This window comes from Nothobranchius furzeri, chromosome 16, assembly GCF_043380555.1.
Source record: "Nothobranchius furzeri strain GRZ-AD chromosome 16, NfurGRZ-RIMD1, whole genome shotgun sequence".
Lineage (NCBI taxonomy): Eukaryota > Metazoa > Chordata > Actinopteri > Cyprinodontiformes > Nothobranchiidae > Nothobranchius > Nothobranchius furzeri.
This window is the reverse complement of record NC_091756.1, coordinates 33,257,270-33,272,771: the sequence shown is the minus strand read 5'-3', so window position 1 is coordinate 33,272,771 and position 15,502 is coordinate 33,257,270. Positions and strand designations below refer to the sequence as shown.

General features: G+C 43.5%; 1 protein-coding gene across 2 annotated transcripts in view; it reads left to right on the top strand.

Moving 5' to 3' along the window:
- ankfn1b (ankyrin repeat and fibronectin type III domain containing 1b) overlaps positions 1-15,502 on the top strand; it is a 286,544-nt gene that overhangs the window by 164,940 nt on the left and 106,102 nt on the right. For both annotated transcript variants that reach the window (XM_015963362.3, XM_015963361.3), the window contains one exon: positions 9,339-9,379. In XM_015963362.3, coding sequence (XP_015818848.1) covers positions 9,339-9,379 — 41 coding nt within the window. The remainder of the gene's footprint in view (positions 1-9,338; positions 9,380-15,502) is intronic.

The window sequence follows — 15,502 nt, the reverse complement described above, 5'->3', positions numbered from 1 at the left end:
GATTTCGGACGGTTTTACACCTAAACAAATGAAGACACACCCGAATTTAAAAGACGTACGTGACTTCATCTGATTTCTGTTACACAATGAATTAGACCTACAATTCATTGAAGAAATGCATGCCCCCTTCACCTTTCATATGGAAGTTTAGAATTAAATATTGAGAAATGGGGGGATTACATGGTACAGAAATCTGGAAGGACAGCAGCAGAAGCAAAACGATTTTGCTCTGCATGTTGGTGTAGCCACGCTCCATTGGAATCTCCACAGCTCTGACCAATCTGGTGGAGTGCCAATCACAGCACTCTATCCATTTAGTAGGCGGGATGATGAACAACTAAGATAAGATAAGATAAGAACAACTTTATTTATCCCGAGGGAAATTCTTGTGTCATGTACATGCTCAAAGCAGTCGGAGAGACAAAGGAACAGGTGAAATAGAAATATGATATACAATATATACATTAAAAAAGATCTACAGTAGTACCATGTAGGATAGTACAAAACAAACAATCGCATATCTCAATAATTAAATACATGACTGCATCCTTGTGAATAAGTAATTAAGTCGTCGGTGTAGGCGATTCACAAAAGTGATTAAAGTATTGTGTAATAGAATATGGGTTTGTAGCAGCATATGATATGAGGAGGGGATAAAAACATATTTACAATCAGAACTCTGGTAATATTGCACAGTCGGTGAGGGCACAGAGTAACCTAGGTAACAGTATTAGGAGAATCACCTACAGGTGATGGTGATGGCTCGTTTGAAACAACTTTGACATCAGTTTTCACATCAGTTTTTGACAATTGGCATGGACTTTTCTTCGAGTCAGTAGTAGATATAGATGCTTGAGTCCTCAGGATGTATTTGTGTCATCTTTAGTGGTGAGTCTTTAGGGGCGAGTTCGTCCAATTGTTTGTTGTCCAGTAGCCTGCAGAGACGGTTTGAAAGACAACGGTAGATTCCACCACACAGCTGAGCTTTTCCTATAGGGTTGTGGCCAAAATATATAGTCACATATATAGGATGGTTAGCCAGGCTAGTAGTCTGCCATTCTCCTTTTGGTGCTGGCCTGTAATGGTTATAAGAACAGATCGTCAGCTATAGGTAGACCAGTTCAACTAAATCTGTTTTGTGAACTTGTTGAGGATTTTTTAAAATACCTAGTTCACTGCTTTTGGTGTACTCCATGTGATTTCACAGCTGACTCAAAATCATGCCTTATTTTGCTTCTTACTCCTCTGGCTAACTTTTACTTCTTGAAACAGGAGCACTAGAGCTTTTTTTTTCAACAGAGATCAACTCACATTTGATAGATTTCTCTTACAGTAGAAACATAGAAACTAGTATATTATCTCTAGATGCAGAAAAGGCTTTTGATAGAGTTAACTGGAAGTTCTTATTTGCAACTTTACATAAATTTGGTTTTGGGAACTTCTTCATAAACTGGCTACAAACATTATACAGTTCGCCAATTGCACGTGTTAGGACGAACGACCAAATATCAGCTAGCTTCTGTCTTCAGAGGGGGACCAGGCAGGGATGCCCACTCTCCCCCTCACTGTTTGCTATCTTTATCGAACCACTAGCAGCAGCAATTAGGCAAACAACAGGTATTAAAGGGATAAAGTGTAATAAAATAGAACATAAGATCAGTCTTTATGCAGATGATGTTTTACTCTTCCTCCAGAATTCTCAATCGTCTCTGTCTCATTCAATAGAACTGATAAACTCTTTTTCAAAAGTTTCAGATTACTCTATAAACTGGTTAAAATCAACAGTTCTACCAATTAATTTCTCTTTTGTCAATTTACTTAATACTCAACTGGAGTCAGGTAATATCACATACCTGGGAATTAATGTCTCTCCCAAGTTAGCAGATCTAACCAAATTAAACTACATCCCACTTTTAAAGAAAGTGGAGGATGATCTTGCTAGATGGAAATCCTTACCAATATCACTGATGGGAAGAGTTGCTACAATTAAAATGATGGTCTTACCCAGAATAAATTACTTATTTTCAATGATCCCAAACAAACCACCAGCTGACTGGTTTAGATCTCTGGACTCCTCAATTACCAAATTCCTCTGGCAGGATAAACCTCCACGAATTAGCTTAAAAACGCTTCAGAAGAGCAAAGACAGAGGAGGACTGGATCTACCCAACTTTTATTATTATTTTTTAGCCAACAGGCTGCAATATATACCAAGATGGTTGCAAGATAACCCACTAGATGAGTCCTGGTTAGACATAGAACAGACAATTTGCAATACGATAGAGCTTTCAGACTTACCATTTATTAGCTCAAGCGTAAGAAAACATGAAGGCTTCAAAAGTATTAGTATCAGCACTTCTCTGACAGCATGGTGGGAGTATCTTAAAATGACAGAGTCTTCACTAGTACCATGCAGACGCACACCTATCTGGAATAATCCTGATATTTTGCAAAATAATAAAATGATGAACCTTCTGGACTGGAAAAATAAAGGAATCCTATACCTGGAAAACATATATGAAGGATTGGACTTCATCCCATTTAATAGAATAGTCTCCCAATTTGGAATAGAAAAGAATAGCTTTTTAGAATACCACCAAATCAAATCTGTAGTCAAACAAAAATTTAAGCTCAATAAAATAGAATTACAAACCCCGCCAAGGGTTTTAGACTTCTGCAATCTCAAACCCCCTAAACTACTGTCTAAAGTATATAAGACACTGTCCAAAATAGACGATAGAATAGCAATCCCTATTGAAAAATGGGAGGTGGATCTATCAGTCAGCTTTGACCAGAACTTCTGGTCCCAAACTTGTTTAAAAACTTTTAAAATGATCAGACACCCCAATTTACAATTAATTCAGTACAAAGTTCTACACAGAGTACACTATACAGGTCATCGGATGTTCAAGATGGGGTTTGTGTCGTCTGACATCTGTACACACTGCACAAACAACATTCCTGACAATTACGTTCATGCACTGTGGTCCTGTCCACCTGTCCAGGAATTTTGGGGTAGAGTATGTGAAGACCTGTCAAAGTCTCTGAAATGTCATATCCCAATCACCCCCTCTCTTTGTTTACTGGGAAACCTGGATGATGTCCCGATTGAAAAATCTTTGGTTCACGTGGTTCTGACTGCCATATGCATCGCTAAGAAAACTATCCTCTTGAATTGGAAAAATAGAGAAAATCTCTGCATTAACCAGTATAGAAATCTTTTGTTAGATCATATTGCACTTGATTTAGCCTCTGCTTCCACTTCAAATAAATCTCTCTGGGCTCCTTTGATCGGTTCCATCACATAGCGGTGATGGGGGGCCGTTGATGATGTCCTGCGGGATGATGTGGGTGGGGGGGTGGAGGGTCTGAGTTTGGAGTATCTGGATGTTCCCTGGGGATGGGTTCACTGGGGATGTCTGGCACTGGGGGGCTGTTCCCCCCCTCTGGAGGTGCTTGGGTTGCCTCGGGGGGTGTACTGCTGGCGGTTGTGAGTGGGGCCCCTTGGAGGTCTTGGCGGCGGCCATGGGTTACTGCCTGGCGGCTGCATTGCCCCTGGGTGGGTCTGGGTGGGGGCCTGGGGGCTCGGGGTGTTGGGGTGGCCGGCCCCGTGTGGGGATCTGGGCTGGGCCTTGGGGGTCGGGTCCCTACATGTACGCTGCCGGGAAGAAGGCAGGAATACACAGAAGTACCTGGCCCGGGTTCGGGGGCGTAGGGCAGGCCCTGGCTCCTCTGTTGTCCCATCACAGGGGAGGGGGAGGTCCAGGAGGGGGAGGACCCAACCTTACCTGGATGTCTTATGTCTTATATATTCTGGAAGTTGTGCAAATGCAGGGATGGGCATAGATATTCTGCTGGGGTGGGGCTGGGTCGGCTCCCTCGGGCTCTGTGGGGCTCTGTGATGCTGCTGCTTTGGGCCCTGGCAGGATGGGCTGGGGTCTCCATGCCCTGGGCGGCGGTATGACAACGGAGGTGCCTATTGGGGTCAGTGGGGGAGCTGGCTCCCTGGAGGGCTAAGCCCTACCAGCCATTCCTCCCCATCCCCGTTTATTTCTCTCCTCCTGCTCCCTCACATCATCACACAAACATGCACATAGGACCTTGGGGGGTGGACAAGTCGAGGAGTGCGGGTATGGACCCCATTTCCGCATTCCTGTGGCTTCCTGCCCCCCAATTTTATTTGCACCTTATGCACTTCCACCGACGACATTCCACGCAAACATACACTTAGGGCCTTGGGAGTGAGCACATTCAACGGCACTTGGCAGGGGGAGTTCTCAGCCTCCTCCCGAGTGCCGGTGCCCACTTCGAATTTTAAACTGCATTTAGACACCAAGGGCTGTGGGTGCAAGTAGGGTGGTGCAGTGGCATCAGCTGGCATAGGCCAGAAAATGCCCGCACTGCCCGCTCACCACAGCAATAGAATACACCTCATTAACACACAACACTATGTTGGAGCAGGTGGAGGGAGACCAGGGGGTCTTAGCACACCTCTGTTGTTGCTTGGCTGCCTGGGGCTGGAGACTAGGAGGGAGATCTGGCCGTCTGGTTGGGGTCTGGGGTGGTGGGTTGCTGTGCTCGGCGGTGGGCGGGGGAGCCTGCTCATCAGCACCCCAGCAGAAAGGGTCAAACTCTGGTAACCGGTGGTGGTTGTACCCCATGTGCGGCATTACCGGGACCAGAGTGAATAGGGTGTGTATGGGGAGCATGAATGGGTGTCCGGCGTGTATTTTTGTAAGTCTTTGGTTGTATGTGCATGTGTGAGCATGAGGGAGGGAGTGTGTGACTGTGTTTGTGTATGACTGTATATGTCAGGTGGGGCCTTTGACTCCTCCCTTCTCCTGGGACCTCCTTTGATGATATAGATCTTCGTCTCCCCTCCCCCCTGTCACACCTGGTGGGGGTGTGATGCCTTGGTCTGCCTGAGTGTTCGTGGCTCCCGGGTCAGGGAGTTTAAGATTTTTGGCATCTGCCTGATCAATCCCGGTGGCGGCCTGGGGGGGTCTGGGTCCCTGGGCTCTGCTGGGTCCCCGGCGGGGGTGGTCGCCCCTGGGTCCCGGGTCGCTGGGTCCCGGACTCGGCCGGCTAGGGGGTGGGAGGCTGCGGGCAGGCCTGAGGACTTGCCGCTGATATCTCCCGGGGCTCTGCCGGCTGCTGGTTGTGGCCCCCCGGGGCGATCCTCTGTGCCTCTCGAGGGGGGTGGGGGCCTTTCTGGTTGCGGGCTCCTTGGGGTTCCTGTGTTCTGGGGCAGCGCCTGGATCTCTGGGACTTGGAGCTCCCCCCCGTCTCCTACGCGTCTTTGGGGGGCAGATCTGTGGTCCCTCACACTCTCTATTGGACGCTCCTATAGATAAACCTTACATAAACAAGCGCGTGTACACACACAGGTGCTCACATGGTGCTCTCATAAGTATGGGCTTGGGCACGTTCAACACATGTCTTAAGACTATGGTGGGCACTCAATGCACTGTGGTATATTATCGTGTGACTGTTTAGTTAAACAATGATTGATTATATATTTCTTCATCAAGTTGACGCAGTGATAGCTTGATTTTGTTATATTGGTGTTGTGTCCCATTTTTTTTGTTATGTTTTGCTTTTTTCTCGTCTCATTTTGCAGGTCTAGAAGCAGACTCTTGTTCATTATTGTTTATTTTTGTTGAATCCCCCCCCGAACCTAACCCCCTCTCTCCCCACCTTTTCTCTTTTCCTTTCTCTTTCACCTCTGTCTCCGTGTCTGGTCGAAATTACAAAGCATTCAAAAACAATAACAATAAAGTTTTAAATATCAGGTGCGACATTAAAAGCAGACTCTTTGATGCTCCACCTGAGACATTAAAAGCAGATGATCTGATGCTCCACCTGAGAGTAAAACTGTAAGGCTTGTTACCAGCATTCAGACATCAATTCTGCTTGCTTCACAGCCAGACAGGACACGTTAAATTAAAAAAAAAAAAAAAAAAAAAAAAAGAGAGATCAACTCACAGGGCATTCATTTATACTAGAGCAGTGGTTCCCAATCGGGGTTCCACGACACAAGGGGTCACTAGAGATTACAAGGGATCCCCACAATTGTGTCTATGCTGAGGTTAGCAAGATTATACTTGTAAAAATTGCATTTCTAAAATCTCTATAAAGAAAAGACTGTATTATCGGGGCAGCAGTAGCTCAACAGGTTGAGCGGGTTGTCCAGTAATTGGAAGGTTGCAGGTTCGATCCCGGCTCCGGACAGAGAATTCTGCTGTTGTGTCCTTGGGCAAGACACTTAACCCACCTTGCCTGCTGGTGGTGGTCGGAGGGTCCGGTGGCGCCTGTGCTCGGCAGCCTCGCCTCTCATCTCCACCAGTGTATGAATGTGTGTGTGAATGGATGAATGATACACCGTAGTGTAAAGCGCTTTGGAGTCCACATTATTATAACCTTCAACCACTAAAAACAACAAATTAAAAGAAATCTTGTGTTTCCAGAACTATGCAGTATAAAGGTCACAGACATCCAAATGTACATCTGGCGTTGCACAAGTATTGAGCACTTAGTGAAAATTGCATTGATGTTATTGTGTAACAGGATAATGCCAGTACCATTTAAAACGAGTCTTACTGCAGAGGGGATGAATGATAGTATATTTAAAGTATAAGGTTTTTAATAAATTAATTTTAAAGTGTGTCTGAGGGTAGGAGTCGATGGTGGGGATCCTAGCTTGTCTTGGACACTAGCAAGGGGACCTCAAGGAAGAAAAGTTGGGAACCATTGTACTAGAGACCACTGCAAATGTACTGAAAAAAAAAAGATTGAACTTAAATAGAAAACACTAAAGTGATCTCTAATTGAAACTTTTATTTGAAAGCTGCTGCTGTTAACATTTAGCTAGTGGAGTGCCAGTGCAAAACTTAAAGCAAAGGCTTGCCAAATCAAAATAGTGTATCGGACAGATTCTTAATGAACTAAAACTTGTAGTTAATAAAACACATGGTCAACAATGCTTTGTTCATTATAGTTCCATTAAGATCCATCCAAGAGGAAGTCACTTTCATACGTCTACCATAAAGAGAAATAAAGTACTTAAACTTTACCTTAAAAATAGGCAGGAATCTACCTGCAGCAGGAGGTAAAAATAAATTATATGACTCATGGTCCAAAGTACACAACATATCATCTGTAGAACATGTGGAGGCAGAGTGATAGCATGGACATGTTTGGCTTCCAACAGAAGAGAAAATCACTGGTGTTTATTGATGATATGACAGATGCAGCCGGTGGAATTCTGAAGTGTACAGAGATAAACTGGATTCACTTGAGTGCAGCAGCATTTACTGGACAGCACTTCACCGGGATGAAGATGAATGCAGCTCCGTTATTGAAGGTGTGAGGTTAAAACGTTAAAGGGCTCCAAATTTATCTGAACTAACCGCTTTATTTGTATATTTCCTTAATTTTCAATAACACTTTAAATCAGCAAAAAGGTTTCTACAAACATAAAGTCAAAGTCCTATTAGTCATCACACACTGGTGAAATTACATCCCCGGATTTGACCCATCTCCACAGGAAGAGGTGAGCTGCAGCTGAGGCTGCACTCGGGAATTATTTGGTGGTTTAACCCCCCAGTCCCACCCCTTAAAGCTGAGTGTTAAGCAGGGTCCCTATTTTAAAGCTTTTGGTAAGACCAGACCGGAATTGAACCGTGATCTCCCAGTCCTCGGGTGGACACTCTACCACCAGGCCACCGAGAAGATAAGCATATTTTTTCCTGAAAACTTTGCTCCAGCTTCAATATTGAAGCCAACTGTGCATTTTAAACCCGTTCTTCTTGGTTAACTGTAGCTGGACTGGTTTGGTAAGAAGCTGAAATGACAAAAACACATTTAGAATAGGGATGTGTATTGGCGAAATTCTGGCAATACGATACGTATTATGATTCGGGGAGACGATACAATGCATCACGATATATTGCGATATCGATATTTTCTTTCATCCCTAATTTAGAAATTTCTCAATTATAACTGAAATTAAAAACATTGTAAAAAAATAAATTTGAAACTACATTTAATGTTGTTTCTGCATTAATGCTGCTAGTAAAATGTGAATGGTTCAGTTTAGCTGGGGCCAATCGTTGATTCAGAGGCATAGATAATCCTTAACTAGTCGTCCTCCACCCTTCACAGGTCTGTCTGTCAAACGAAGCCCACCCACCTACTGTCTCCCCTCTGAGGAGAGTGGTACTACCTGAGAGCCCAGCAAGGCAGCTGATGGGGTGAAAGGTCATATCCTCCCCCCAACTAGGAGGATGAAACCATATGAAGGCACCATATAGCCACTGAAACCTCACATAGTGGCTGAAATGTCAGCATGCACACTCACTCAGAGCGTCCGAGGGGTCTCTTTATGGTTAAAATGTCACCGTCACAGACATCCATGCTGAAAATAATATTTATCTTTCAAGGTGCCTTTGAAACTCAAAGGAAATTGATGCATTTTACCGTTTATTTATTTATTTATCAGGATCTGTTCATATAAAGTTCAGAAATTAGCTCAGCCATTTGTTCGGATGAAATCTTGATGCATTATTTCAAAGGTTGAGGAACTGAAACCATTTTTGAACTTTTGAATGTTATTTTAGGCTTAGGGGCTTATTCGTGATTGACTGAGCTGTCTCCCCAGGCCTTCATTTCCCTGCTGAGTCCCCAGATGCTGCTGCTGGTGCAACATGGTGGGGGTTGTGGTAATGGATTAGTGTTATTTCTAGAAATGCAACACTCCATAAATGTCTCCAGCCTAAAGACAGTGATGTTAGCATGTGGACCGAATGTGTCTTTGGGTCTCATTTGCACTCACCATCCTCTCCAGAGGATGTGGGCAGCAGGAGGACAGTGTGTGTGTGTGTGTGTGTGTGTGTGTATGTGTGTGTGTGTGTGTGTGTGTGTGTGTGTGTGTGTGTGTGTGTGTGTGTGTGTGTGTGTGTGTGTGTGTGTGTGTGTGTGTAGATGATTATATTGTGCACCTGAAAGCTTGACTGTACCAGAGGGATGAAGTTGGATGTCTCCAGATGAGCAGAGCTGGCTGGACGTATCAGTTTTGTACTTTTAGATTCTGAACTTGGTTGACTTCATCTTTAGGGACACGGTTTTTAAAAATATCTCACTCGTCTGCTCTTCTTAAAACGAGGATAAAAGCTTCCAGTTATGCACTGAGCTGGTTATCAGATCCAGGACAGTCGAGGTGTGAAACCTCTAACTGTGTGTGCAAACCCATCCATTTCCAAGCCGTTTATTTTACATCCTAAAGATGGAAGGACATGGAACCCTAATGCTGATTCCTTATGTCTCTTTTTTTCCCTCAGAGTCTTGGCTCAGCCGACCGAAAGGAAAACCAAAATAAGAAGTAAGTACCTTCATATGTGACTTGTTGCATTAAAAGTCAACCCTAAACTTTTCACGTGTTTCCCATTGATCAACGATTTTTAAGTGCATCCAAAACAGACTAATTTCTTGTGTCACTTTCTATGACCACAGTAGCTATTTGGAGATGTGTTACCATGGTAACCTGTGAATTCTGTGTCTGGCATTACCAAAAGATGTGATTAAGCTTTGATGTTCTGCTCGATGACGTGAATGATACTGATATCTCACAGCATTGCTGCACATTGTGGAAAGTTTATGGTGGGATGGAGTTCAGTGGCTGCAGTAATCCATTAAGCTTCTTATTTAAAACTTTAACCTCATTCATATTTGTGTGTGCGTGTGCGCGTGTGAATATGTGTGTGTGTGTGTGTGTGTGTGTGTGTGTGTGTGTGTGCGTGTGCGTGTGTGTGTGTGTGTGTGTGTGTGTGTGTGTGTTTGAGGCATAAATCAGGATTAAAAATTGAACTCCTAATCCATTTTTCAGCAGTAAACCTCTCAGGTTTTCTGTTTTTTAGAGCACCAGTTGTTAAATGGTAAATGGCCTGCATTTGATGTAGTGCCTTGTAGGGTTCTGGACCCCCCAAGGTGCTTTACAACACAAACAGTTCTTCATCCATTCACACACACATTCACATACTGGTGGTGATGAGCTACAATGTTAACTCAGATACCAGTGGGTGGCACTCACGGCAGTGAGGCTACTGAGCGCAGGCACTACCGGTCGCTCTGTCCAACATCAGCAGGCAAGATGGGCTAGTGCAGGGGTCGGCAACCTGTTCCCATCAAAGAGCCATTATTACCCGTTTCCCACAGTAAAGAAAACACTGGGAGCCACAGCAGCTGCGGCGTTGTGGGCGGGGCCTACCCTCAGACAGCAGAGAGCTGCTTTAACCAATCACAACAGGTGACTGCAGCCAGTACCGGTCACTCGTGTACGTCAAAGCTATATTTCATAAGACGATAATCAATAAAACAATTTATATAAAATGGATCCAGAAGTTGTAGCCCGTCTCTGCCTACAATATTTTGATATTTTTCACCCTGTTGGTGGTTTTACTGAGCAGGTGCCACTTTTGTCATACATTTCTTTTTAAAACATGTTTAGACTGTTCAGAATACAAATCCAGGCTCTGTCCCGTTTGATTGTTGTAATTAAACTTTGTAGGTGGGGAAGGTCAGAAAAGGATCCGATCATTTTGTTTTTCCCTCATTTACAGTGACGGAGATAACGACGCAGTGCGCCTGGCTCTGGTGTTAATCAAGTTAAATTATATCTCTTTGCAACAATTTCCACAAGAAAACAGAACAGTTAAAAGCAGGGCTTGTGTTGACTGGATAGTTCCCGTATTTGACCGTTTATTTTGACGGAGAAAGAATAGAAAGAATAACCCCGACGTATGCAGACGAACTGACACTTTATTCGTTTCGCACATCGCAGATGTTGCTAAATCACTCAATAATTGATTCCCATCTGAACATCTGAGCTGGACACTGCTCAGCGCAGCTCACTGTCAGCGCATACGTACGGTCCACAGCGAGCTGAAGATGTGGAGAGGGGCTTGGAGCGCGTCGCAGAACCAGAGCGCATGCAGGAAGATTCCTCCGACTGAAGCAAGACTTGTCACTTAGAAAATGTTCCCTGATTATGAAACTTTGGCTGAATAGCACTTGTTCCTGTCTCCAATGTGGCGACGCATCCAGGAGCCGTCTGAGGAGAAGCCCAGAATCTCACATCCTCGTCAGCTCAGAAAGCGCCTATTACGCACAAGCGTGACCCGTCAACCCGGTCTCACAGTAAGACCGGGTTGGACCTGTTCAGGTTTACGCAGACAATCTTTACATTTAGAATTGGCATACAGGTGTAAAATTAATGCAGTAAAATATAAAGCATTTTATTTAAATATCCATTTATTATTTTACAAGCACAGAGAGCCCCATCAGATGGATGGAAGAGCCGCATGCGGCTCCAGAGCCACGGGTTGCTGACCCCCGGGCTAGTGTCTTGCCCAAGGACACAAAAGACTTCGACAGACGGGGCTCGACCTTGCAACCTTCGGCAGGTACAGGGCAGGGGCCTCATTTATCAAGCTTGCTTACGCACAAAGTGGGGTCGGCAAACTGTGTAAGCAACTTTCCACGCAAACTTTGGGATTTATGAAAGAAAACTTAGCGAAAAAATGTGCGCAACTTTAAGTTGACTAAGGACCTGGCTTATGCACATTTTGGACATAGAGAGCACCTGCAGTGCTGCAGCCGAGAAGGATAAAATTATGAAATCCAGCAGCTTTATCACCTGTACTGCTTCGTTTTCACACAGAACAAGACCCCCACACTCACACACACGCGTACACACACACACACACACACACATGCACACACTCACACACACGTGCACGCACACACACATACACATACACACACACACACACACACACACACAGCCTGAAGCACAGAATACGGACAGGGGGACAGATTGAGACAGAATGTCATGCGTCTGTGACAGTGTGAGCGTCCTGTCACTGTGACCCGATTTATCATATGCCCTGGCTATTTGGACAAGGGAGATTCCTGTTTGGCTGACTGGTTAGTGCGCCTGACTTTCACCCGGGAGTCTGGGGATCAAATACCGATTGGGCCAGTTTTTTATTTCCGCCACAGGTCTCTCTGAAGAATTCACAACATTGACGGCTTCAGCAACGCTGTGCCACTCCGTGGATTTTCTCTTATGTGTTTTGCAAAAGAACTTCCTTTAATTTCTCCACCTCACCCACAAATACCTCAACTTCTGCTTCTGTGAAATTGCGCTTCCTTGATCTGTCTTGATCTACGGTCGCCATGTCATTGGCGGAGTGCTGCAACAGCCGGCTTATGTATATGCATGAGAACCACAAGGCACTTTGCATTGACTGTTTATGGCAGTAAGTTGTCGTGGTGAGGGCGGGATGTGACTAAAAAGCAGCTGAGAAACATTCTAGATAGTTTCTGATTTATGAAGCGGAGATTGTGTGCAGCTGTGCGTACTCCATGTTTGATAGATCACAAACCTACTTGGCATAAGTACATTATTTTTTTGCTGAGCTTAAGTACAGTTAGTTTTAGTAAGGATTCTACGCAATGTTCGATAAATGAGACCCCAGGCCATTAACTCCTCTGTTATCGTCGCACCATCGTTAGATTGATAGATACAGCATAAAATTGCAAAACTATTATCAGAAATCAAATGTGTGAAACTATGAAATAAGTTTTTTTATTTTTTATGACACGGGGAATAAGGAGAGTTTTTTATTGAGCAGTTCGGCACTGTTTTCGTTATTTTGTGATTTATGGTTGGGGTTCACCTTAGTGTAAGTGGGAGTTTTACCATAAACACCAACAAATAAATCTTGTTCAATGAAGATTGTTATAGATGTGATGGCAAAAGAAGCCTAAATTATACAGAAAAGCTGTAGGGTTTTTTATCTGTTGTTGCTGTTTCTTTTTGTTTGGTTTAAATTCACACTCATTTTTAAAGATTTCACAGCTGTCCCTCATTCCTGACAGAATTCCAACAATTCCATCCATTTTTTGAGGGATGTTGTTAACATAGGACTAAACGGTAACAAAAAGTCACATTCTTAGTTTTAGGTTATAAATGAACTAAACATTTAATCTTGCATTGTGAATGCACTGAAGCCCAAGTGAACATTTACACCAGTTAAAGTTTATTTGAACCAAGTTGAGTAAACCTTTGAGCTTCACTGACTGGCCAAAAAAAGAGTCACCACCTGGATTTTTATCAACTAAAATCCAAATAATCCAGGATCTAAATAAATCATGAAGCCTTTTACTGTGACTGCTCTAAATCCATTATTCTCTTGATGTGTGAACTTCTGAGACTGGCTCTTTCAAATCATTCAAAATTCACTTTTATTTTGTTTTTTGGCCAAAAATAGAGCTGGTGTTTTTACTCTGTGTGTTGAATCATTTGCATTCTTTTATTTTGTCAATATTCCTGTTTTGTTTTCACTTTTTATTTGACCAATTTCAATTTTTTAAGTGTTTAGTTGAACAAGTATGTATTTATTTATGTTCATGTTTATTATGTCTATTTATTTGGCAGACGCTTTTATCCAAAGCGACTTACAATTTATAACCTATAGAGCATGTTGTGATCTGTGGGGGAAACTGGAGTCCGCGGAAGAAACCCACACATGCATGGGGAGAACACGCAACTCCACGCAGAAAGGCCGCAGCCGAGTTTCGAACCTGCAACCTTCGTGCTGCAAGGCAACAGTGCTAACAGCTGTGCCACCATGCAGTTATGAAGTTATTTTAACCTGCAGTTATTTTATTTAAGCTACAGTTTGTGTCCATTTCCCTGATCTTAAATAAATTTAGCCTAACAAACATTTGATCCAATGTATTTTAAAAAAGCAGAACAGACTTCCAGGTATTAAAGTTTTTGTGTGTACCCATCTGCATTTTATAACCAGGTGGAATCAGACTCACTTCTCTAGGAGTTTATGTTGGGTGTGTAGTGCTCGGCTCTCCAGCTCACCGATTTAACGTCCACATCCTGCTTTGTGATATAACGTGCAGTGTTTTTGGTCACATGTCTGCTGCTGCCACAGCCAGCGCTCTGTGTACCAGAGTCTGTTGCCAGGAGACAAGCAGCTGTGCTCCAGAGGATGACACAAGTAACATCCATGAGACACAGAAGACTGGTTCATACACACTACTCACACACTGATTTAGGATGTGAAACGGCTCATAAGCATGGGGTTTTCTATATGACATTTCAGATTAGCCTGTGTAATAAAGGATAAAGGTGTAGTTCTTTGCAATTAGGATCATTCTCTTTAGTAACAATTTATTTCTGTCCCCATTAAAGGCGTACTTTTCCGAAAACCTTTTTTAATGTTTATTTCGATTGCAATCAGTCCCTCTGATTTAGTCATGCAGACTGAACATGAAAGTAGTCTCCTACATTAGTTTCACTAGAAAATAAATGGTGAAACTCTAGGATTAGAAAATCCTGACAGATATACATCACAATGTCACACCATCTTGACTCACAGCTGGAAAATGCTTTTGTTGTTTATCATCCAGGAAACAGCAGAGAACGTCTTGGCTAGTAGAAGCTAACCATTAGCATTAGCAACTCCACCACACAGCAGAACTCTTCCTGACTTGTTCAGATTCAGCGGTAGAGTCCCGTTGCTGTTAAGCCTGATTTATACGTCTCCGTCTGCGTCGGTACAGAGACAAGCAAGGCCATTATGTGTTGGTGCAAGGGCTCGACGACAGATATGCAGCAAGCATTTATTAGTGGACAGAAATGAGGAGAAACGTGGGTTTAGAGGTGCCGATCGCATGAAGGGGTGGAGGTGAATGAGGGACAATTTTGTTCGTGTTAAAAAAATCTCTGAAATATGTTAAAACAATATAAACACAATAGGACATACACTATCTTGGACCAGATACATGACTGTAACGGTGGCAGGATACCTCAGAAAAGCACTACGCCCTCTGCTGTCCAGGCGGGGAATTGCTTTGCAACAGGTGACGGAGAAGTCTGAAAAGAAAACCTCTCCGTTAATGCGTGTTCGGGATCCCACACTCGAGCTGATGGAATAGTATAAATTAGGCTTAGCCAATCAGAGGTGAGCTATCCAAATATCAGGAAATAAGACTCCAAATCCTTTTGTGTTTAGCTCAACTCTGATCTGGCTCACCGGAGCTTTTTACCCCCAAAGTACAACTCACAAGGCATTGATTCCTACTAGAGACCACTGCAAATGGATTAAAATATGAGTAAAGTTGATGTTTTAAAAACAAGCTAACAATAGCTATGAAGGTTTATTTCCCTATCATCATGTCAGCATCAGTGACAATTAGCCTCAAAATGTCATCAAGGGGGTTGTGGTTAGTCACTTCCTGGATCTTGGGTCAGATTAAAAACCAACCCTGCTGTCAGCTGGTAGAAGTGTCCTTCCCGCCAATTTGTAATTAATGAATTTCACTCATGCATTTGTTGGACCCTACAACGAGCTCAGCAACGTTTTTGTTGAACATTCATTAATAAATCAGTTTGACTCACTCTTCATACCTAATACGAAATTTC